Raw genomic sequence first — 24084 nt, 5'->3', positions numbered from 1 at the left:
AGGTGTTTCAGAGCCTCTTTAAGTGTGGCTCTTCCTTCGATTTCATTTGTCGTGGTCTAAATATTTATACATATTTAGAGCACGACTAAATACAAGTAAAATGTATTGAATAGTGTTGTGAGCCTTTCAAAGGTGTAGTCTTTTTTACCGCATGAAAAAGTTCTGTGCGAATCGTCGTGCACTCCTTTTGCAGCGGTTATGGGAAATGGCCTGGGCAGCCAGCCACAGTGCAGCTCCTGGAACGCCACAGTCATTATCGAGGCCTCCTACACCAAGTGAGTGCTGGTGCCGCTCATTTATCCAAGCTGAATGTGATGGCAGCGCTCTTTGTGGGATCCAAGATGGCCGTTCTCAACTTTGGAGCAGGAGCTGAGACAATACGGACAGGAAAAAAGTGCTCGTAATCTCATTCATACGTACAGAAAGCAGCCCCTTTGTAGGAGACTTTGAATGTAGCTTGTTGTCAGTAATAACTGAGAATAGGTCTAAGGGAGTTGCATGAAGATTCGTTCTGAAGCCTAGTGCTTTCCAGAAACACAGACATACCGCGGCAGGTAGATGTCATGATATTTCCTTAACTGGCATATGTGTGCATGTTTTACACTGTTGACAGTATCAGTCTGATATCGCTTAAGTGTCCCAGGAATGAAGTTGACCAACCGGGATTTCTTATATATACAGTAAGGGTACAATACTGGAACACAATTTCGGTTGAGGAGCTGGACATGTAATGGACGGCACCTCGAGCCATACCAGGAAGTTGGGGAGAGAGCATGGAAGAACTTCCAAGGCATCGGGATTGTGTTTTTGGCTCAGCTGGTCCTCTTGGTGCAGATGATTATGCGAGGTGGTAGTCTTTTTTTTACATTTTGGCAGTTTGGGATAGCTGTCTACACGTCCAAGATATTGGGATAGTGTGCTAGGATGTCGCGCACAATGGAGGTCAGCTTACATTTGTTAAGGAAAAGGAATGAAGTACATTAATAGTGTATATACGGAGGAGGGTTTGCTGCTGATACACATAATGACTATCTCGGCAAGGGTGCAGTTTGAGTGTTTCAATGGAATACTTATCGGTCTCAGGGCGTAATACGCAGTTGGGATGAAGTGAACAGGGCATTGCACTTTATTCACATGAATATAACTATTTTCCTCATCTCATCAGTTGCAGAACTCGTCTTCAGTTATATTCGGAACTAAGGTACAAAATATTGTGAACCTTTTTCCTCGCTCCTCCTCAAAATATCTACAACAACCTTCAGCGCCAGGTTCGTCAGCTGTTAGGAGATATTTTCGCTGACCTTGGGACCATGCGACTTGTAGGAAAAAGTGGCAGTGAACTTCGAAAGGTGGCATGCCAGCCGTTGAGAAAGTGAAGGCACTGAAAGAGTTGAGCTGGTAGAAAGGAAGGAAGCTCGGGAGCAGGCCTGGCTAGTGCGAGTCAAATAGCAGCGGTAGTACGGCGACGTCAGTGACTGCTGCTGGATAAAATACTGCGTGCATTAACGCATCAGAGGCTTTGTTGGGATCAATGATTGCGCGCACATCTATGCAGTGTTGCCTCTCATATAATATCGACATATCCGTTACTTCGGTATTTCTGTGAGCTGTCTGCTTTTTTCTGAGCTCTCTTCTTTCATTTGTAGATGGCTTGCAAAAATAGTGGTTTCTTTATAACTTGATGTATTTCTTTCTTTTTCGTGAGGTTTCAAACACCCACCTCACGTTATCTTCATGGCTGTGTTTTATACTTGCAAATACAGTAATTTCTTGTTACAAGAGACATGGCTACGAGAGACGCCCTATTATAAGAAATATTTGAAAGTGGTTTGCCTGGTTTTCCTATGTTCGCCATGTTAACAACATCCCATACAAGAGACATGGTTACCAGAGACACTCGGTTACTAAGGACCACATATTAAGTCCGTAGAGTAAATTCTAGACTATTGAGTAGAGACACAACCCGGATACAGTTACGCAACACGGCCGAAAGTGTATCAACTTGCATGCTCTGCACTTTTCACTCCCTTGGCTTTATTCTCTTTCATTCCGCAGTTCGATGTCACACATCACGTGGTTGCGATTATTGCCTTACTGCACCAAATTCTTCTTCATTCTGCTTCATTATTGCAGTCATACTGCTGCATCGACTGTTGAGTTCAATTTGTGTTGGGATGGATTTCCGTCTGAGCTTCTACGGTGCCGGTCGCTCTGTACACCGGTAGTCAGACGGGTTGGACACCGGAGCTGTCAGCATGTTTACATGGGGCAGTTCTGTACAAAGATTTATCCGTTATAGTTTCGCATCAGACACAAACTCAAATGTCTAAAAGTCATGTAGAAGTTAAGTCACGTGAATTCCCCTTAACAATTTCCTGCTAATGTGTGTGACTGTTTAAATGCACCTACTCCTGATATGTAATACACTAATTTAGTCAGACTCCTCAGTGATTTTAGAATTTTTAGCTACAAGAGACCTTGGTTACACGATACCTCTTTCTCGGGTTCCTTCAGTGCTTCTTGTAACGATGTTTTATTGTACACTAGTTTAATCAGTATCCCGGCAATATCGCAGAGGATTGCGCATCTTTGGTAATTGAGCTCCTTGGGTTGAGTATGGCATGCAGTGAAATGGCAGCGCAACTTCGCAATTCACATAGCAGGTTTGCTGCTGGGTGCCAGCTATAGGGACCAGACTTGAAGCGGGAAAAGTCTTTTGTCACCAAAAGCTCCATAACGTCGCAGAATTGCCACTTTCTGCGTCTCCTGATGCAGGCACTCTAGACATTTAAAGGGGAAATTAAAAGGGTAGCAAATTTGAGGTAACGTTGTTTGCAGAAGCATAAACTCTCCATTCCAGCACTTAAGTGCATTGAGGAAAAAGGCACAAGTTCCATCGGTACTCATACCTTAGAGTGCGAAATCTTCCCGAGTGTTCACTCACCACACCTGCGCTCTCACACAGAGGAGCCATCATGGAGCCATCATGTCAAAACTTGGTAACCCTGCCATCTAGTAGGTTGATTCACTGGTAGGATGATGGATCATCAGGTTCTGTTTATTCCACTGGCAGAATCGCACTGCTCATCCATGGGCGTTGGCATTTTAACTGCATCCTGTCGAGATGCACTGCTAGGCGCCAGTGAACGACGTTTGGCTGCGTACTGAAGGCCAAATGGCTCTGTTGCTTGATTCCTGCAGGAGGACCGTCGATGCATCTGTGAACGTGTTCGAAAACAGCCCGCCCGGCTGCGACTACCTGCGTGTGGGTCTGTGGAATGCGTCGACCCAGGATCAACCTTGCGACAACGGCAACCTCATCACGTTAGTGCGCACGGAGACAGAGCACCAGGCCGTATGTGTCTCTCGCTTGCTCCACACGCTACTTGCAGTGAATTATATTAGACGTGTGTGTGTATGAGTGATTGTGCACTGATAATTATTCACTTACCATATTTTCCGGTTTATCAGTCACACCATTCTTTAAGATGCACCCCCCTGCAAACTGTTGTTTTTTTCAAAAAAAAATTATAAATATGTCATTAGCATATAAGACGCACATGTTCATTCAGTAAGCACTATAAAAATGCACTGAGACAAACATCATCCCACAGAGAGGAAAAATACGAGCTTACAGCAGCTGTCGTGTGCAGACAATGCTCGAGCTCTGGTTAGCATGCTTTCTTCCCATGGTTTGCCTATTGTAGCATCAGCGCATAGCTCTTTCCACACTTTTGCACCGTTGTCAGCACTGTTCACAGCACTGACTTTGGCGGGGTGCTGAGATGCTGTGGTGCTGTGGTGCGAGTGCGGGCATGGATTATTTTCGTTTTGCCGAGATCTGTGGCTGCGATGACTGGCCCGGTGAACTTTGCAGCACGCTGAAACCTTCGTTAACTAGTATCAGCTCAGCGTATTTCTGAAAAATTAATTGCTCTCTCATGGTTGCTAATTCTCAAACATACGCACTGCGAACTCGTAACCGTCCAGCAGGGTGTCTACCAACCGGGAAAACCGGGAATTCTCAGGGAATTTGGATATTCTGAAAAAACTGAGGAAAAACTCGGAGGAATTTTGCTTATATCAGGGAAACTTAGCTGCAGTGCGCGCGTTTCCTGCGGATCGCAGGTCCGCTGTTCGACGGCCAGCGGTCTCCCATTGTTTTCCTGTGTTTCCGAGTGGACAGCTCCAACAATGCGGCAGAAAACGTAAGAACTTGCGATGGTCCCAAATGAACTCTTCGTCCCTGCGCATCTGCTTGATGGAAAGGCTCCATTTCTGCTGCAGAGGATGCACGCACGCGATGCAGGCGGCGCAGCTTTGAGAGAAAGGGAAATAGTTTCGTGCTGTTTTTCGATCTGCCGACGCTAGCAAAGCAATGAATTTTCTCCGTACTTAGCGGCCCCTTTTTAAGCGACTAAGTTTTAATTACTGCGGTGGTGCCGCAGGCATGCTGTGTGTGACGTGTCAAACATCACAGCCTTCAAGCGCACTTTCGTCCAGACTGGACGAATGCGAAAAATTGCGAGTTTGCAGCTTCGACTAGGTACATCGAAAGTAACCCGAACGGAGCGTACTGTGCGCTGCGCAGAAACCAGTTTTCGCTCAGCAACATGCGGAGAAAAGCGGTGACAGGTCACACTCAAAGTAAGGAGCACCGACTGGCCATTACCAAAGCCGGGACACCCTCTCCAGCATTATTTTAGACACTTCCGGCCACCGTTGTGACCAATGCCGGGGCAGTGCTGTTAGTTTCTGCGCATCATTCAAGTGCTTCAACTACTGCGACAGACGTCCAACCCAATCGTACAGCAAAGGATATCCTTCAGCGTGACTTAGGTCATAAATGCTGTAGTGATGTGGGGCCTCAGTGCTCTTATGACGCGCACATCACTCCGTTCTGCCGCGGCAACTGCTTCTTTGTTCCCTTTGATGTTCCCATCAAAAGCTACAGCCAAGAAAATGCAGCTTGGCAAAAACAACGTACGATATACTATTGTCTATGGCCTCGCACCTTTCTTCAAGGAGAACCTCATGTCGGAAGCAGCCTCCCACCTGATCGTGGCGTTTGGCGAATCAGTAAACAAAGTGGCACAAAAAGAGCGAATGGACGCATTGGTTCGCTTTTGGTCGGAGGCAGAGTAGAGTGTGAAAACGCGTTACTTGACGTCATGCTTTATGGGGCGCACGCGGACGAAAAAATTTCTGTCTGCTTTTAAAACATCAACATATGGACTCTCTCAATCAAAAATTCTTCAGACCTTAATGAATAGGCTAAATGTAAACATAAAATTTCTCCGTGAGATCAAACCAGAATTTTGTGAATTCAGCGACGGCCGTCGTATTCTCGAAGAAGTGAGGATTGAGCGAGTTGGTTGTGATCCATCGCATTAAGAACCAGCGCTAAAAACCAGCGCCCCCCTCAGAACTTAGCTCTGGTCCAAAAGAAGGGAAGTTGGCGGTTATGTCGTACATCCACGCCCTGTCTCACCAGCTTAGAAGAGTAGGAGCCCGATATGCTGTAAGCATGTTTTTTTCTGCTCCCAATAAACTGGGGAAAGTAGGGGCTGCAGTACAGAGAATATTCACTTTTGTGAAAGTGATTCTGTCTCTTTCGCACGGAAACTCGTCTATCGAGCGGGGATTTTCGATTAACAAGGACTGCCTTGTTGAGAATCAGAAGGAGCAATCTTTGGTAGCCCAGCGAATCGCGCATCACGCCGTAATGTCGGCAGGAAGACTTGCCAACGTTTACCTGACCATGAGGATGCTCCACATGGTCCGTGGGGCAAAGGATGATGCACTTCCGTTCCTTCCTCGATGCACTGAGGAAGGAACGGGAAAAGAAGCATGCTGCCACTTCTGTAAAAGAGCTTCTGCTGAAGAACCAGGAAGCGTTCACTGACGCCGAAGTGCAAGTGTCCCTCCTTCAAACGAAAATAAACTCTCTAAAGCAGTGAAACAACACTGAAGCGTTTCACACGAACTTGAAGATGACATTCCAGTGTTACTTTAAGGTTTCTTGTTTTTAACTTCTACAAACTATTTTTTGTATAATCTGCAGTTCGTCTGAATAAACTTGCTGAGAAAGAAAAGCACTTGTGACGCTAAAGTCCAGAACCCTACACCATTGCGGTTTTTGTAAGTAGATAGAAATATCTCACATTTGAAGATATTTGTTTGCGCATGCATCTTCCTTTAGGCTCGTATTTGAAAATGTTCCATTAGATTCGTAGTTTGTTTTAGCAATTTTTCGAATATATTCTATTTCTTATGCATTTTGCCAATCTCTCCCCCTTTTTTTAAATGAAATAAACTATACTCCTTACTATTCAAATAGGATTAAACCATTGTTTTTTTTTTACATGCATACTGGAAAGTGATAAGATCAGGCGGCTTTGTGTCAGCTTATTTTCTCATAAAACGAAGTATTGTGTCATTCTGGGAATTTCACAAATGCACTCAAGGAAAACCTGTAAAACTCGAGGAATTTGGAAACGTCCATTTGGTAGACACCCTAGTCCTGTCAGTAAAGCAACAAAGAAAGACTGGATGACAGATTGCCTGTGGTTGTTCATTTACTGGTGTTCAAACAGTAGATGAGGGAAGCAGAACGCCACATGTGTATCGTCCTAAAAGCTGCTCTATGCACCATGTTGAGGACCTAGAACTGAGCTGTGTGGGGATTAACTTTCTACCACCATATTACACGTCTCAGATCTTGACAAGGCAGGGCATTATCCCCAGCGGCTGAAGACGAGCTGTCTCTAGACAAAGAGTTTTCAAACTTTTTTAGCTCGGGGAACCCGATTTTCTTCCAAGAGGTACTGTAGAACTCAAAATACCTTGGATCACATCCCTTCTTGCCTAACATGCATGCGAACCAGAATACACAATTGCGTGGCTCCTCAAAAACTGCCCGCAATCAACGAGTAATGATCGGCTATAGAGTGCTGCTGTTTGCTATAAATCACTCCAGTCTGGTAAGTCTCAAAATAAAGTTGGTAAGAGAAGGATTGTTTGGATCAGGCATGCATAGATTCAAGTTTTCAGATGCCATATTCTATTGAGAGAAATGATCTAAAGATGCGATTAAGTGTACATCCGTGAAATTATTTGTTAATTACATTGAAAAACTTGACTTTTTCTTGTTAATTCTCTTCTATTCTCTTTGTGTTTGAATCAGAGAAGATCTCTATTTTGTATTTTTGCCTCAAAATGAAGTGGGTAAGAAAAAGATTGGTTAGTTCAGGCATGCATGGATCCAAGTTTCCAGATTTCATATCCTATAGGAATAAATTAGCTGAAGATGCGGTGAAGTGTACATCCGCGAAAATATTTGCTAATTATATTTCAAAACTTGAGATTTCTTTTTAATTCTCTCCTATTCATTTTGTGTTTGAATCACAGAAGATCTCTGCATTTTGTATTTTTGTTTTGTTCTGTTTGATCACATTTATGCATTGTAAACACTCCTGCTTCGGCCCGAGAAGGTCCTGCAGTATGTTTAAAAATAAAGAAATAAACAAGAGCTCGGGGAACCCTATAAACTGTTCTAAGGGTAGAACCCAGTTTAGGAACCACTGTTCTAGACCTTTAGCTGCAGTTCCCACCTGAAATGGACTTATTCTAAGCTTTCATATTGCTTCCTGCATTGCAGAATGCCTCACCAAAGCAGACCGTTGAGCAATGCTTTAGGAAAACAGCCCTTGGAACAGTGCTGGCTTCAACAGCTCTTCTTGAAGCGGACGTAATAGAAGGAGATGCCTTGCCCAAATTTGGGGAGAGCATGGATGAAAAAAGCTCATGAGAAGACATGCAGCACCTTTAAAGCATTCATGGGGGTGACAAGCTGTACAGTTTCTACACCTATCATGAGACTCCTGCACCCTGGCGACACAAGATGCGATGGTCGAGCCTTTCGGAAATAACGTACTCGAGAACTTGGAAGATATGATAACGACAGTGAACCCGACACTCTAGATGAGAATGCGATGTCCCCAGCATGCATGAGCTGCTTGACGCAATAAGATATCCCAGGTGGTTTGGAGTCTTGCAACGGGAGCAAGATAGCCAACGCAATACCTGTGGGCATAGGAGAAACACTCTGATGAAAATGTGGTGATCGATACGATGAAACTAGGAATTTTGGCTTTCCAATGAAAAAGGGCTGAGTGTCAACAATGTGCCACCATGAAGTGTCATCCTGTAGCCGGTACTTATTCATCATGGGAGCCGCTGCGATGGCTCAGTGGTGACGATGGTGGGCTGCTGACACGAATGAAACGGGTTCAATCTCTGCCACAGCGGTCGCATTTCAATGGAAGCGAAATGCTAGAGGCTGGTGTACTGTGACAGCAAGTGCATGTTAAACAACCCCAAGCATTGGAAATTATCCGAAACGACTTCTCCGGTGAGGCCGTGGTCCTGGGTTCGATCCGCGGACCAGGACTCATTTTTTTGTGCAATCTGAATCGTTTTACTTTGCAGCCATATGGTTGTGCTTGGGAGGATCCCAATGAGTAGTTACTAACTCACTACAATTCTTCCCCACCATGGGGGCTTTACTAAAGGTTGAACCTATTTGCAGCTCTATTGAAAGATATGCACGGGGAAGAATTCTCCCGACAAAGTCTTTTTTTATTGATGACCTGTGTACTAGTATTACAGTCACCGACCAATTTTCTGGATTTTGCAAGGCTCTAGAAATGGTGCAAATAATCGCACAGTATAAAAAATTCATAAACTTAAAAAAGAACAGTTTACTGACAGGAACAAACCTAAAGAATTGCGAGTTTATCAATTCACCATAGTTTGCGAATTTACTATTTCACCATTCGGCATGTTACGTATGCAAGTTACAGTGATCCATGACAATGGTTCGAGCTTTAGGCCATTTGTTAATGATGCAGGCGTACTCTCCGGTGCGACGTTCAAGCGCTGTAAACAGGTGTGTGTGCGACTGTACTTGAGCTTGAGCCATGCTTTTGTCACGTCCACAACACAAATCATGCCACTGATAGTAAAATGCGTGATGCGGGCGTAGGTCTTTTCACGTGCCATGCCACGAGCGAGTTCCGCAGTGGCACGTCGCACAGCTCGCTCCTCACTGCAAGAGTTCGTTTCCCTGGTGATGCTCGAAAAGACTGATAAAGGAATTTTGTGGGAAGAATTGAGTAGAAGTGACCTCCTCCCACTGCCCCATTCCCCGACCATATAACGCCCTTCCTCATTTGATCCCCAGCGAACATGGTTGCTGCACCTGGCACGATCTCACTTCTTTGCAAACCACTTCAGTAGGAAATTAATCCAACATCTTGCCAATAACTAGAGCGGCGAATGGAAGGTAAAGAAATCAGCAATCTCATTCAAGTAAGTCATCAAAGTAAATCCCCTTCAGTTCCAGTTAGTGACAGCGGCAAATATTCGGATGTTTCCGAGCACCTATGTTAGGTCGAAAAATGAAACTTTCAGACTCCACAGGCTCTTGCTGGCGTCTGTTTTTGAGTGAAAACTCTTTTTGATTTCACAGAGTCCGAAATATCTGTTGCTGAAATGTTGACATTCTAAGGAACATTACTGTCGCCTAGCGAAGTTCAAAATATTTCACTAGTCCAAATAATCAGAATCTGAAATATCTTTCATCTACTGTAGTTCTGAAGTTGCACAAACGTTGTTTCCGGGGCCTCAATCTAAACTCTGCATGCTTCCCTTGCACTGCTTCAGGGTAGTTCTGTAGGGTGCATTCCCAGCTATCAATTTGTTTTCACATCGTAACAAATCTGGCAAATAAAATATATGGTGTCCCGTGTGATGGCAGATGTATTGGGTGTCTATTGTAGAATATACTGGCTGCATTGAAATATGGAAGATAATCTTATTTCATAAGCCCAGCAGTTCACAAAACTGTAGTGTGTTATATCCTGGTTCCAGGCTGCATGTCTGTGTAAGTGAAAATTGAGGTTTGGCAAACTGAAACTCACTTCTTGATGTATGGCTTGCAATGAGCTTGGAGCGAGGTTGACGGACGAACTCTTCTCCCCTTTCCCTTCCAGGACTCACCTGTGCACCTGGAGTTTCAGAACCTGTCCGCAGGGATATACTACTGTGTTCGGGTGAGTTGGCAGTGAGATTTTCAGTCCATCAGTGGGGTGTGGTATAATCCTTGATCCAAGACTGAGAGCGACACAACATTTGTGTGGTCCTGAGCGAGAAGCTTATCGAGTATCATGTGTCATACCGTACAAATGCGTGTAAGGATCGCACCCTTGTATGGGCCGCACCCAGTTTCCCCAACTAAATATTAAAAAATATTGAAAAAATATTAAAAAATACGAATATGCCATTAGTTAGATCTAGACGTTATCGGTTAATTACTTAAAGCAATGAATATAAGCCTAACCATGACAAATATTAACTTAATTAATTTTGGTGTCTGCCGTGTTCTACTCATCTGGAAGATTCCAAATATCTAATTCGTTTTATTCTGATCTCATTAAGTGCTGACTTACAAGCGAATAAACATAGTCACATCACTAGTTCATTATGACGTAACAAAATCAGCGACGTCGTTAATCAATCACCGAATGGTTTGCTATATCGATTTACTTGGGGGGGGGGGGGGGCGCCATCTTGAATTCCCCGGACTTAGACAATTTCACGCTGAAGGGAGGTGGTAGCTGACCCCAAGAAATCGAGAAACGTGATGAATAAGAGCTAATGCTCTTTAAAAAAGTGCGGCCCTTACACGCGTTTATACGGTACTTCCACATGGCGCATTGTTGTTCCTTTGTATTCCCGCATCATACTTTGTATTTTTCACGAGGTGAAAGTTTTAAAGCTTATGTTTATTTATTTAGCAAAGTAAAAAAATACAAAGACACTACTTCGGGGACCAAACAAAAATTGTTTACGTTTCTTTGCTGTGGTGTGTACTTAGAGATAGAGAGATAGGGTATGCATTTCAGCGTGCAGACATGTGATACCCATTCAGGAAACTGGCTTTAATCACTCCTGCATGGCATAGGCTGGGTAGGGGCTCACTGCAGAAACCTTGAAACAACGTGACGCGATTTTGTTGATAAGGCAATGGAACTGAGCCCTTTCACAGTTGTTTGATGCATTCTGCTATCTTGTGAAAAAGTTTCTTTGCATAGAGTAACTGGGTGATAACCTCAGAAATATCTACTGTACAGGTTGCAGTTGCCGCACTCTGTTTCAGTGGGTTTGAATCAAATAACGATGGCACAGTTTCAGGTGGAAACTGTGCCCCTGTTGTTTGTTTTACCAATTTCCCGGTTCTTCAGATTTTTCTTGTCCTCTGTACCATGTAAGACATGTTTACAAGGCTCTGCAGTGCTCTGCAGCATACCTGAATGGGCAGAGCTGTCACACACGCGCACACACACACACACACACACACACACACACACACACACACACGCACGCACGCACGCACGCACGCACGCACACACACACACACACACACACACACACACACACACACACACACACACACACACACACACACACACACACACACACACACACACACACACACACACACACACACACACACACACACACACATGCACGCACGCGAAGTTGCTGCTTAAGTGTGTCTCAAAGAGAGCAATTTACTCATTGGTATCCACCCATGTGAAGCCATACGGGCTACGCTTAGGTGCATGTTGGTAGAGCAACTTCTCCGGTAAAGCGGAAGTCCTGGGTTCGGACCCCGGACCAGGACGAGTTTTTCTTTAACTACGAAATTTCTGTGGAAGCTATGCAACTTTCCTTTGTAGCCGTATGGCTGCGCTTGTGTGGCTACCAATGAATAATTTGTTTGCTTATTACAAACTTACTCTACCTTTGGGGATTCCCCTAAACATCTGACCCAGTGTGTCTCATGACTCAAAACAGTGACCTGCCACTTGGGATGACGTGGGCAGGCGGAATTTCTGACAGAAAACGATCTGTCAAAATTTTCTTTTTCCAGCGTAATGAACTGTCTCCCCAAATTGTAAAATATTTTTTTTAAGTGGGTTCATTATGCGAGTAAATATGGTAAAAATTAGTCACATTCGCTGGAAAAAAGGATCTTGTGTAAACAGATTTATTGTTTCCCGTGCAACTGTTGCAATTTCGGTTTGACACTGTTGATGCCAAGTTTTTTTATTGTGCCAAAACAATTGAGGGCCCTAAAATGTACTATGTAGAGTTTTAAGTTGTATCTCTTCGCATTTTCAGCAATTCACGAATATGTAAGCTTGTGTGCATGAATCTGCACTTACCCTTGATATATTGGAACGTAATTTCTAGCATTATTAGGGCATTTTTTCATCTGGTGTTATTTCAGGTAGTGCCGTTATTAAGAGCGCAGGACCATTATACATACTGGCGAATCAAATTTTGTCACATTTTAAGTGGCAGATCTAAAGGGCGCATTTATTATGCGAATGCATTCCACGTGCAAGTAAATACAAAGTACTCGAGCATTTCCCCGCCTCCATTGGTTCCATTGAGCTTTGGTTTTTTTCCCCCGAATGGCTGATCCGGGTGTAACTTCACACACACACTGGCTGTTGTTTAGCTGCGGTCAGAATGGGGCTCGCAGTGGCACAAGACTACAAACTCAAGCCGTTTCCTTGCTTGCATTTCAAAAGGTGCGGGTGATTCCTGAGTGTAATCCGTACGGGGAATGCATCACTCTCATGTCCAAGGTGATCGAGCTGCCCTCAGGTGAGCCCTTCACTGCTGTGGCGCACACAGGTGTGAGTGGTATTGTGCGCCTTTATATGGCATTTCACTGTGTGAAGCTGTCACGTCGCGCAGATACGTTTTTCCTGACCTTGCTGGGGACTGTGTGAATGGAATCGAATGTGCTGCTTTTTTCCATGTACTGGGATTCGCCTAAATAGACCTACAAACGTGAACATTGTTCATTTGCAGTGGGCGCACACTGCGCATGTTGTGTGTTTTCCTTGGTTGTCCTCATCCTTTCTTTTGTGCAAGTGTATGTGCTAGAAATAGAAAGTTTTTGCCGCACTTGTTTGCACCCAACCTAAATCTTGAGATGAGCTACTTTGGGGTCTTTTTTTGTTTAGTTGCGCACTTTGAATATTTTCTTGCCTTTCTAGAACCAGTCTGAATGCGGCTGTCACATTTTATTCTCAGCCGCAGAAAAACGAGCCCTACCAGTCATCTTGGGGTGCTCGAAAGGTGACACCCTCTGTTTGGTGAACATACTGTTTTTGATCGCAGATCGGCTGACCATGCAAACCGGCACTACGGGAAAGAAATATCTGAATTTTCACCTGAATCTAGAATTAGACTCAGTCAGGTTTTGGTGGGGGTAGTTTGGGATCTATGTGCCTTTAAGATGTCTATATATACTGATCAATCTTTCTAATATAATTTTTTGGAAGTAGCACTTATTCCTCATTTTTCTTCCGTTCCTCTATTTGCCGCTCTTTATATTTACTAAAATTAGACACTTGACAATGGTTTCAGTGCTGTGTCTTAGCTTACGAAGCCTAAAGTGATGCTTTCGCAGTAACGAGAAGGCAGCGCGACTCTGCGTCTCTGCTGAACCATAATGGTGGCATTGTCAAAGTCATCTTGTAGGGCGCCAATAGGTATTTAGGCACTGTAAGTGAACCGGACAGGCAATGCTATCTGGTGGGGAAACATTGCACAAGTGAAAATGGCAGGCAGTGTGCTGGCCAGGAAATGAGAGCTTCTCTTAAACATGAATGTTCTCTCTACTTGCCTCATGAAGGCACTTTGATGCTATCAGGGTGTAGCACCATCTCTGTTATTGAGGTATGAGTGTAATTTCAATGGGCCGTTGCCTCGCGCCAAGCGCAACTAAATTGTTGCGTAGTACAGTCAAACCTTGATGTAACGAACATGGATATTACGAATTATTGGTTGTATCAAACTGTACCCAAAATATTTTTAACAAACATGTACTCTTACTGTATCCATTGAGCGTAGTATGTCATAAAACAGATACCTCAAACTGTCAAGTTACTCGTGCCAGTTTGGCTAGCATTGCGCCATGGTTCACGTTTTATCTCGTACTTGCCAACAATGCCACGGAAAATATAGTGGCATTAACAGTTGGTAACCTCGTGGTCAACACCCGTTGGCTCCTCTTACATCTGTTAATAGTGCCCTGAACCAGCTTCATGGATCATCGTAGCATTTTCAGTAGCCATCCTGTGCTCACATCACCCGTCATGGCGGTGGTGAAGCCGGCGACAGCTTTCGTTCTAGCATCCCATTTCTCACGCGGTATCGATGTGATGCGGGAAGCCACCCTGGCTGGCGTTCTGTCTGCTGTCGCCCCATGCTGGTTGTGCTGTGTAGGGATGCCATCTTAACTAGTGTTTGGCACTCGACTTTTTGCATCCGCAATCGCTGCAAGTCGCTACGAAACGGCGCTGAAATTTCGGAAACGATCTCTCCCAGTTGCTGTCCTATCACTGACTAAATTTTACTTCTAAAGCGCGAGTTTGTGGAAAAATTGTTGTGCAACAAAATTGGGCTTTATTGAACCTTTTCAAGATTTTTACCTGTTAGCTATAACAAGGTTTGGCCGTTGTTAGCCATCACAACAGAACCCAGGTTTTGTTAGCTGTAGGCTTCTGCAGGAGAACTGTTATCCTGGAAAAAGGCTTTAACTCACATTACAGTAGGAAACGTATTTGCTTCGCGCTCTTTGTAGCAAAGGGAGGGGCCGTGGTAAGAAACAAGACAGGAAAGAAGACGGCAACAAGGCCAGAAGCCTGAATGATGTGCAGCAAGCATCCACTTCTCGCCAGAATGATTGTTCCGTTACACCTCAGTGCAAGCGCACCGGTGGGGGAACGCTCGCCATGATGAAGTAGAAGTGGGGGAGGAGGCCCATTACCGGAGATGTAGGGCTGAATCCTTGGGGTTGCTGTATGGCATGCTGTTGCAACTGGTGTCCAGACAAGCGCTTCCAGCATTTTTCTGCATTGCCTGTCACGTTTACCCCACTTTACCTTAATAAAAGGGCAGCAGACCAATAAAATGCTTGCTTTATAGGCCTCTTGACAGAACGCCCTTCTTTCAGAGTGAGCCAATGCACTTGGTACAAACGAACATTCTTCACCGTAGTCTTATCAGGAAATTTTTCAGCATAAACTGGCTTCCTGCATCGATAAGGGGAAAAAAATGGCCACGTGTGTATATACCATAAAGATAATTCGGTGGTGTAAATCGAATCACCCTGCTTACTGTCTGGACAAGGTCTTGACCACGATGCCACGACGAAGGTACGTTAGCAAAAAAAAAACGGATTGTTGTGTCATCTCACAACATAACACGTAATTCGAAGTTACCAAGCCATGTAGTACAGTACTCAAGTTGGTCGTTAACTGACTCTAACAGTGTTTACACATCCGTGCAGTCTTGCTGCGTGTGTAGGACACACATTTCCGCCTCTGCTCGCTTTCTGTGAGTCACGATGAACAAGGTGGCCACCTGGTCTCAACACGTTTTGGCGTCACAGCATTGGTTGCGTTCCATGCAAATGTGACCACAGAACACTGTCACGTTAAGCATTGCTGTAAGGAACTGAAGTTTCATTTGCCATGAAGATGGGGCTGATTTGCTATAAAGAGTTTGCGCACGCCTGTGGACTCATCTGTCAGTGACGAACTCCTTTGAATGGAGGACGACTCCGACTTGTTTTTCTTCGTCTTTGTGCAAGCTCATGGAAGCTACTTTGGGTAACTCACTGAGCTTTGGCCAGGCAGAGTGTGTTTCATGTAATGAACCGGATCTTCACCGGTTCAGGGCGCCTGCCTTCAAGCTTGGAGAAACAGATGTGAGGTGTTCATAAGCTGTTAAAAAAAGAAAGATAGTCACAGTAAAGATGCGGAATATGAGCCATAATGCTGCTCTTCTCTTCTCATTAATATTTTTAAAAATTCTGAAGAATACTTCATTCAATTTTGGTTCAAGATTAGAGGCAGTGTCTACCGCGAAAAGAAACACAAGAACAGCCACCAAGTGCCGTCGGGAAGTCCCACAACTGTGGCAAGGGCAGCCGACTTTGCACGCTGAAAAATCTACGACGGTCTCCTCACAAGAGCAGCTGGTGGAGACCTCAGCATGGAGCATGAGGAAGCGGAAAGGCAGTGCTGTCATCGTCACAGGTGGTGCAAATATTGAATGCCAAGCACTGATTTGAACTGTGTGAAAACTTGTGGCTCATTATAAAGAGGCAAAATGCTGAGTGCGCTCCAAGGGAAGAAAACAGCAAATTTGGCACGCTTTCGCTTTGCATGTCTGCAGCTTTCACAAGGTTTCACTTGGGAGCTGACTGCTGCAACATAAAAAGAAAGGGCATCGGCAGGAGCACGAAAATGTTATGCGTACATTCACTATTCTTCGTACAGACTCCTTGTTTCGTTTGGTTTCAAACGCATTGGATGACACTCGAGCAGAGGGAGCGAAGGAATTTTAAGGGGCGCTTTGTGCAGCCTGCCACCAAGATTCTTTTCCTGCAGGCAACGAACTGCTCTTCTTCTGTTCCCTTTACTATGGCTTTATTTTATTTATTGATTTCAAATACTCTCATGGCCCTGGGGGCATTGTTGAGGGGAGTTGAACAAGGCCTAATATTAATAACATGGATGACATGATGAAGAACCACAGATTTTCCTGATCACAAAGCAGGGTGCACGTAGTCGGCTATCAATAACTGATCGTCGCTAGTTTCTTTACAAGCTCTACATAGTCACCTTAAACCATTACTGGTTGCACTGACATTGTAGTGCCTGCCGTGGTCATAGGGAAAAACTGTGCATTTCTCTGATTCCCTTATGACTAGTACCTGTTCGGGTGTGCACTGTGAAACCTATGCATAGGCCTTGATTATGGCACCCATGACATCCTGTGCTATGTATCCACACGCAAACTTCTATTAGGCAATGCACCGTTGGGTCAGAAAGTGTTGATCGGAAAATTCCGGGGAAGTAAAAAGCTACAAATCGAAAACCTAAGACCCATCTCCCTCACATCGTGCCTCGGCAAGCTGTACGAGAGTGGTAACATTAAGGCTACAACAATACATGGAGGATCACGAACTCTATCCCCAATATGTTCGGATTCAGGGCGAAGCTGTCGACCCAAGACGTACCTCTACAAATCAAAGGAGTTCTTATTAACGTCCCTAGGGACGGAGAGAACGTAATAATGGCACTGGATATCAAAGGAGCTTTTGACAACGTAAGCCACGAAGCCATCCTGACAGGCCTGGACGACCTGAACTGCGGCAGGAGGGTTTTCGGTTAGGTCAAATCTTTCCTCTCAGATAGAACAGCGACGATAGGGCGGGGAGAACTCCGCTCGGAGAAGTTCCACACCCCTAACAAGGGAACTCCCCAGGGCTCGGTCATGTCACCTACGCTTTTTAACGTTGCAATGATCAGCCTTGCAAAACAAGTTAAGGAAGTCGAAGGAATACACCATGCCATGTATGCCGACGACATCACCATCTGGACAAATACGGGTTCACTAAAAGAAAAGGAAGAAAGACTACAGGAGGCCGCGACCTGCGTAGAGAACTACGTAAAAGCGAGAGGGCTAGCATGCTCCACCGAAAAATTAGAACTGCTCAGAGTCTGGAGAGGGAAACAAAACCGCACAGTTCCAAACAGCGACGAGCTTAGGCTCAACGTCTACCTAGAGGGAAAACCCATACCAGAGAAAACACTCATAAGAATCTTGGGCATGTGGATACAATCAAACCAACGGTGTACACATGCACTTGCTCTACTCAAAGCTTCCACCCTACACGTTGCCCGCATGACCACGCGCGTCTCCCATAAACGCTCGGGCATGCGAGAAGACACGCTAAAGCTGGTCAGGAGCCTGGTGATCAGCCGAGTCACCTACAGTCTTCCATACTACAACCCAATCAAAAGCAAAATCCAACAGATTGATGCGATTATAGACAAAGCATACAAAACAGAGCTCCATCTACCGCAATGCACATCCACAGAGAAGCTTTTAGCACTAGGACTTCATAACAACATTGAAGACATGATAGAGGCACAACACGCCGCCCAGTTGCAGAGACTACAGCAGATTCCGTCTGGCAGGGAGCTTCTGCAGAAGTTGGGATGCAACGAACAAATACAAGAAATCCAGCAAACCGCGACTATCCCGGACGGCATACGAGGCACAATTAGAGTGACCCCCATCCCCAAGAACATGGACCCCAACCTACAAGAAGAACGCAGAAATGCGAGAGCCGAGTACATCCAGAAATCACTAGGCCGCCAGACAACAACAGTGTATGTGGACGCAGCCACATAGCCCAGAAGGACGGGACAAAACAACCCCAACGCGGTAGCGGCTGTGATAAACTCGGACATGCGGGAAATCATCAGCGCGTCGCTACGGGACTGCACGGTAGTCGAGGCTGAAGAAGTGGCCGTCGCTCTAGCGGCAGCGGAGGGCTACCGGACTAAGCGATCCTTAACAATACTAACCGACTCTCAAACGGCATGCCGAAACTTCATGTTAGGCAGAATAGGTCACAAAGGGCTCCGCATACTCCGCTCTGGGGACCGACCCAAACAAAGCACAGAAGAAGAACCAATAAAACATACGATGGTATGGACGCCGGGACACGCGGGAGTGGAAGGCAACCAAGCGGTCGACAGGGTAGCTCGAGGGTACACTTTCTACCGAGCTCCCTCCACAAGCGACCTCGAGGAAGCCGAACCTGTCCCTAGAGATTACTCGGCAATCTTAAACCACTACAAGGGCTGCAGGAAACGGTACCCCCCACCACATAAATCTCTCTCCAGGGAAGACGCCGTCGCCTGGAGGCTGCTACAGACGGGCTCATACCCGAATTTTAATACACTCATACAAAATACAACCCACACAATACACAGACAAATGCCCATGGTGCCATGAAACAACCACGCTCAATCACATAACGTGGGCCGCCAGAAAATAGAGGTGGCACCAAAAATACCAAACCCGAGTGCGGAGCAATGGGAAGGAATGCTCTCCAGGGACCGTCAGGACGTCCAACTTGGGCTAATCCTGCGAGCACGGCTGGCAGCGGCATCCAGCGGAGCCCCGGACTAGGGGCAGACGACCATTGCTAAGAAGACGGACGACACACCTGACTCCGCCAAATTGCTCACCTACTCTCTAGAGCTCAATAAACGTTTTCCTTCCTTCCTTCGGAAAAGTCGGGAGGAGGGTGGGAGTGGACTGGGGGGAACGGGGAGAAAGTAAGCGCTCTAAAACATCCCATACGGTAGATACCTTGTTCATCTTAAGTTTTTTCCGGATGTACTAGAGATCAGTATGTTTTCACTTCTACCTGAGCAAAGTCGAATTCAGCATTGAAAATTGAGTGTTTTCAAAGAGCACCTGTGAACCTTTTGCTGCAGCTGTGACTCTTGTCAGGTCTGCCATGACGCGAACCAGCTGTCCCGTTCAAAAGTATTTCACAAAGGGGCTGTTCTGAACATTTTTACTGATATCAGAAGGATTCATTCCGATAGCAATTCTGGTGCCAATGTCGCATGGATTTGGCAACATCATGATGTCGCTGTCGATGAAGAAGTCATCAGCCATTCCATTTGCAATTTCACCTCATATATTGCACAAGACTGGTTGATTATTTACGTGGATATCTGAAGAGTCAGCTGCTGCTGAAGAATGGCACCTGGGTGTTGACTTTCTCAGTGATTCTCCTGCAAGATATCAAAGGCACTGCTGACTGTGTTGTCTTGATGCATATATCTGTCACCGTGTAATCTCATCTTTATTTTTCAGTCTTATATCATGTCCCTTGTTACAGGTTGCAGAAACCAAAGGCGGATTGACCTTCACAACTCGCTTGAACTCTCCTTGTTTCTTGTGCGACTCTTTCATACAGCTGAACCGAAAGGCTCCTGGCGCAGGCCAGAGGCGAATCAGAGTCGGCTGCTGTGGCTGCTGCTCCTGCCATTGCTCCTGATCACAGCTGCTGTGATAGCGCTTTCCGTCCTTCGGGCACGGCGTCAAGCATGGGCCGGCAAACCATTTACCCTGCCATCGCAACTGCCCGTTTACCGCAAGTCTCGGCAGAACCCCGGACCCCCCGGTTTGTACCCTCATACCCTGTCTCTTGCTGTTGGGTGGGGCCGAAAATTCAAACGGAAAAATGCGCCTGCTGGACTCCACGACTACTCTCTGGCCGATATTGGGCTAGCTGCTATTTGAAGAACACGCAACACAATGAGGCAACAATGTTGGACGAGGGGCACAAGCTCAGCTGTATCAAGAGCCACATGCTTGCATGTTTGCAAACAGAGCAGTATGTGCTCAGATTAACATAAATGCAAGTCCATATGTGAAGAGAACACGAAATGGAAAGAAACCGCTTGTGATCCACCCACCAAATTGTCGAGGATTTGGTTCTGTCCTCTCTCGTTTAAGGAACTTATCCCACAGCACCTCATTTGCTCGGCATAGTTAGGGAGGATGCATCGATTAAAACTATATTCGTTAATTCAGCATGAAATCTAACCACATTTGGCACAGTGTTATGTAATATTTTATGGTGATTTCAGAACTGCATTTTATTTGAAGCTTGCAGATATAGTCGAATAGTTATAGTTAAAACCCTCTACATTCCTCTTTTCAACATTAAATATATAATAGAAAATGCGCAAGTATTTCTATGTGCATTTTCACAAAGCCCTGTGCTATGCAATGAAGCTATTAGTTCTTTTCTTAGGCGTCTAGTACTACAGTATATATATTAACATGAAAAGATTCCTCACAAAAAAATTTCAAATTTTACCTTGTGTAAATATAAACTGTGAGAAATTTATTGCACTCCTCAACATCTTGGGATTCATGTGCAAAAGGCATAATCATTCCATGGTCTTTCTTTACGAAGCGCCATTGCCGGTGCTCAGTCGTTGGAAATCCCTAAAATTCCAGACGCGCCGAGGCCATCAGAACTGTTATTCGCTCACAATTTTTGTTGATCATGCATCACAAAGACGTTTTTAAAATTTATACAACATATTTCGTTACAATTTTTTGTCAGTAGGTAGATGGAGGCTGACGGTTTACGAAAAAAAAATGAGTTTTGGAAATTTTGCTCAAATTGGCCATTTTGTTCGTTGCCTTTCCCCCTTAAACAGTCAGGATGCCATGGTTACAGGACTGTGCACTGCAGGCAGCTGCTTTTAAAGCTGTCGAGCTTAGATTCGACTTAATGAGTTTTGTGCTTCGCATCGCAGATACCATAGATTCAAGTACCTCAAGTGGACTGGCTGTGCGCGATACCACTCAGCTTTCCGTTGTGTTGTTGTGTGAATTGTGCCTTGAATTTAGTTATTTTTCTGTATTACTCTGAACAACTCTGATGTGGGCATTAATTGTCAGAAACAATTGGCGATATGCAGATTACGAACTTTCTTTTTATATAAAAGCCATCCTTTGTAGTGCTGAAAAGTTAACAGTTAGCTACCTTAGGTACTTAACGTTTACGCACACTATTTTCTATACACAAAGCTTTTCATTTGGTAAGTACTTTTTGTATGCTGTCCTGAAAAGCTCATTTATCATTCCAGACTAGTGTATTGGGTAATTAATAGGCATGTGCGATTATTCGATGACTTCAAACGTTCAGTAGAATAGTTTATAAAATATTCGATTCAATCCGGATGTTTGTTATTAGAAATCCCGAAATGTACTCGTACTGTGCGAATAACTTTTCTGGAACTCTTGCTGCCTGTGGTTTCAGTTCAGCGTACCTCCTCCAGAATGGCACCACGGCGCGCGCATAACCAAAGCCTCGACTCCGCACCATGTACCTGCACTCCCGCTTATATGCCGAAGCCGGCGTGCGCATGCTCACAACTGTCACGTGCAGGCGGAAGCGCGACGCCCAGAACTGTGACTGCCAGGTGTCTGCGACTGGGGCTACCCGTGGGGCATATACGCCGTAAACGCATAAACAGAAAGATTTAGCACAGCGCGATCCGCTTCCGTGCGGCGCCAGTGAGCACGCTGAATGGTCCTGACGGGACAGGCGTGCCAACAGCTGGCCAGCGCCTTGTGGCATCCTCAGGGCGATATGTGCGTGTTCAGGGGGTTCGACGCGCGGCTCCCTTGACTTCCACGGTATGAGTCTGAGCTTACTGTAAGTGCCACAACTCTTCTCTGCTTTAAATTCGCGAACGCGATCGCGCGAGCACCAAGGGGAGCTAGCACGAGACACATGCAGATGGGCGTCCCTATCAGACCACATGACGCGGGGTGGCGCTGGGCGCACGATGCGTACGCCCAGCAGGTGTGTGCATCGCGCAAGCATTAGATACGCAATGACACAACTGCACTTAAGACCGGCAGTTAGGGGTCTCAGTAGATCTCACTCCTCAAAAATGTGGGATCTGCATGTAGATCGACTCCCCTAATTTATGTTGGCCATTTTTGCAGGACAACGACAAAGCATCAATGAGTGTGACCAAGCTTCAATGCGTTCTCCTTTTTTATGTAGTGACCTTGCGTGTTCCCACAAACCTTTTTTTGTGCGCCGAAAGTATCCAAAATATTTTCTTCGAGATTATTTGAAGAATACTACTACTCGCTTCGAATTCGCTTCTAACAAATAAAAATAGTAATTGGTTTTGGGGAAAGGAAATGGCACAATGTCTGTCTCATATATCGTTGGACACCTGAACTGTGCCGTAAGGGAAGGGGTAAACGAGGGAGTGAAAGAAGAAAGGGAGAAAGTGGTGCCGTATTCGAGGGCTCCGGAATAATTTCGACCACCTGAGGATCTTTACCATGCGCTGACATCGGACAGCACACGGGCGCCTTAGCGTTTTGCCTCCATAAAAACGCAGCCGTCGCGGTCGGGTTCGAACCCCGGGAACTCCGCATCAGTTGCCGAGCGCCCCAATCATTGAGCCGCCGCGGCGGGTGCTTCTATCCAAAAATAGTTGCTTTTTGGCTTCTAACCAGAAAACCTTTTATTTCTTCTTCCTCCTCTGGTCCGCATCCTCCTCCTACTCTTGGGTGTGCAGTGGTGAACGTGGTGTACTCACGTGACAGTGAGCCGCACGTGGCGGCGGTGTCCCAGCTGTGTTCGCTGCTCGAGAGCGAGCTGGGCATGCGTGTGGAGTGGGACGAAGCGGCTGTTGGACCCGCCCACGTGACGCACGACTGGGCCATGGCCATGGCGCAGCTGCCCTGCCCCACCTTCAACCCCGCGGCCGTTAAAGCGGCGGGCAGGGGAGCGCCTGAAATGTTGCTGGTACTCGAGTCCGACGGGGCGCTGCTCAAACACCAGGCATATCGACAGCACAAGGTGGGCATCTGAGGCAATTTGTTGGTGAAATAGTTGCTGCACATTTCACCGAAAGACGTTTTAGAGAGGCAGCGAAACATTCTTCATTAACCTGTCTTTGTCGCTGCATATAGTGAAAGCTTATTAATTACAACTTTAATTATTTTAATTTGTGGATAATTCAATTGGTGCAACTTGGTCCTTTCATGCTCCAAGAAGTGGGTGTAAAACGTGGCCCATTAGTTCAAGTGCACATTGGTTCCGCCATTCATAATTCGAACCACGTGCCTCCGCGATAGGTGGCTATGTATGCAGCCAGCCAAGCAGTGCATGTGCAAAGCTGTGCTGCTTGTTTGCAGGAGATGTGGAGAGGGTAAAAATGGTGTGTCTGGGGAATGAATGGAGGAAAATGCACTCACTCCGCAGCAAGAGATTTCTACTCAACATTGGTTTGTAATCACTCTTGCTGAAGCCATCAGTAATTTTCAGTGTTAGCTTTAATTGTTGAGCAATGAGCGACACTAACTAATCGGGCACATCGCAGCATCATAGTCACTCTGAATCCGAAAATTGTGGTCCTGCACAAAACCGTAACCTTCGCATAAGGAATGAATTGGAGCTTTTGGTGATTGTGCTGCATGTCTTCATCTAGGTTTTCCAGTGCCTTCTGCATCACATTCCGTGCAGTTGGTTGCAGCGGTTGCCCCAATTTAAGCCTTCTCTGTGTG

At 45.6% G+C, this 24084-nt stretch overlaps 1 protein-coding gene across 2 annotated transcripts in view; it reads left to right on the top strand.

Moving 5' to 3' along the window:
• The window catches only part of LOC144107835 (uncharacterized), a 50788-nt gene that overhangs the window by 22329 nt on the left and 4375 nt on the right, over nt 1-24084 (top strand). For both annotated transcript variants that reach the window (XM_077641045.1, XM_077641044.1), the window contains 6 exons: nt 194-275; nt 3202-3355; nt 10056-10115; nt 12666-12741; nt 19946-20152; nt 23094-23377. In XM_077641045.1, coding sequence (XP_077497171.1) covers nt 194-275; nt 3202-3355; nt 10056-10115; nt 12666-12741; nt 19946-20152; nt 23094-23377 — 863 coding nt within the window. The remainder of the gene's footprint in view (nt 1-193; nt 276-3201; nt 3356-10055; nt 10116-12665; nt 12742-19945; nt 20153-23093; nt 23378-24084) is intronic.

This window comes from Amblyomma americanum, chromosome 10 (genome assembly GCF_052857255.1).
Source record: "Amblyomma americanum isolate KBUSLIRL-KWMA chromosome 10, ASM5285725v1, whole genome shotgun sequence".
Taxonomy (NCBI): Eukaryota; Metazoa; Arthropoda; class Arachnida; order Ixodida; family Ixodidae; genus Amblyomma; species Amblyomma americanum.
The sequence above is the reverse complement of the archived record's forward strand: the minus strand, read 5'-3'. Positions and strand labels throughout refer to the sequence as shown.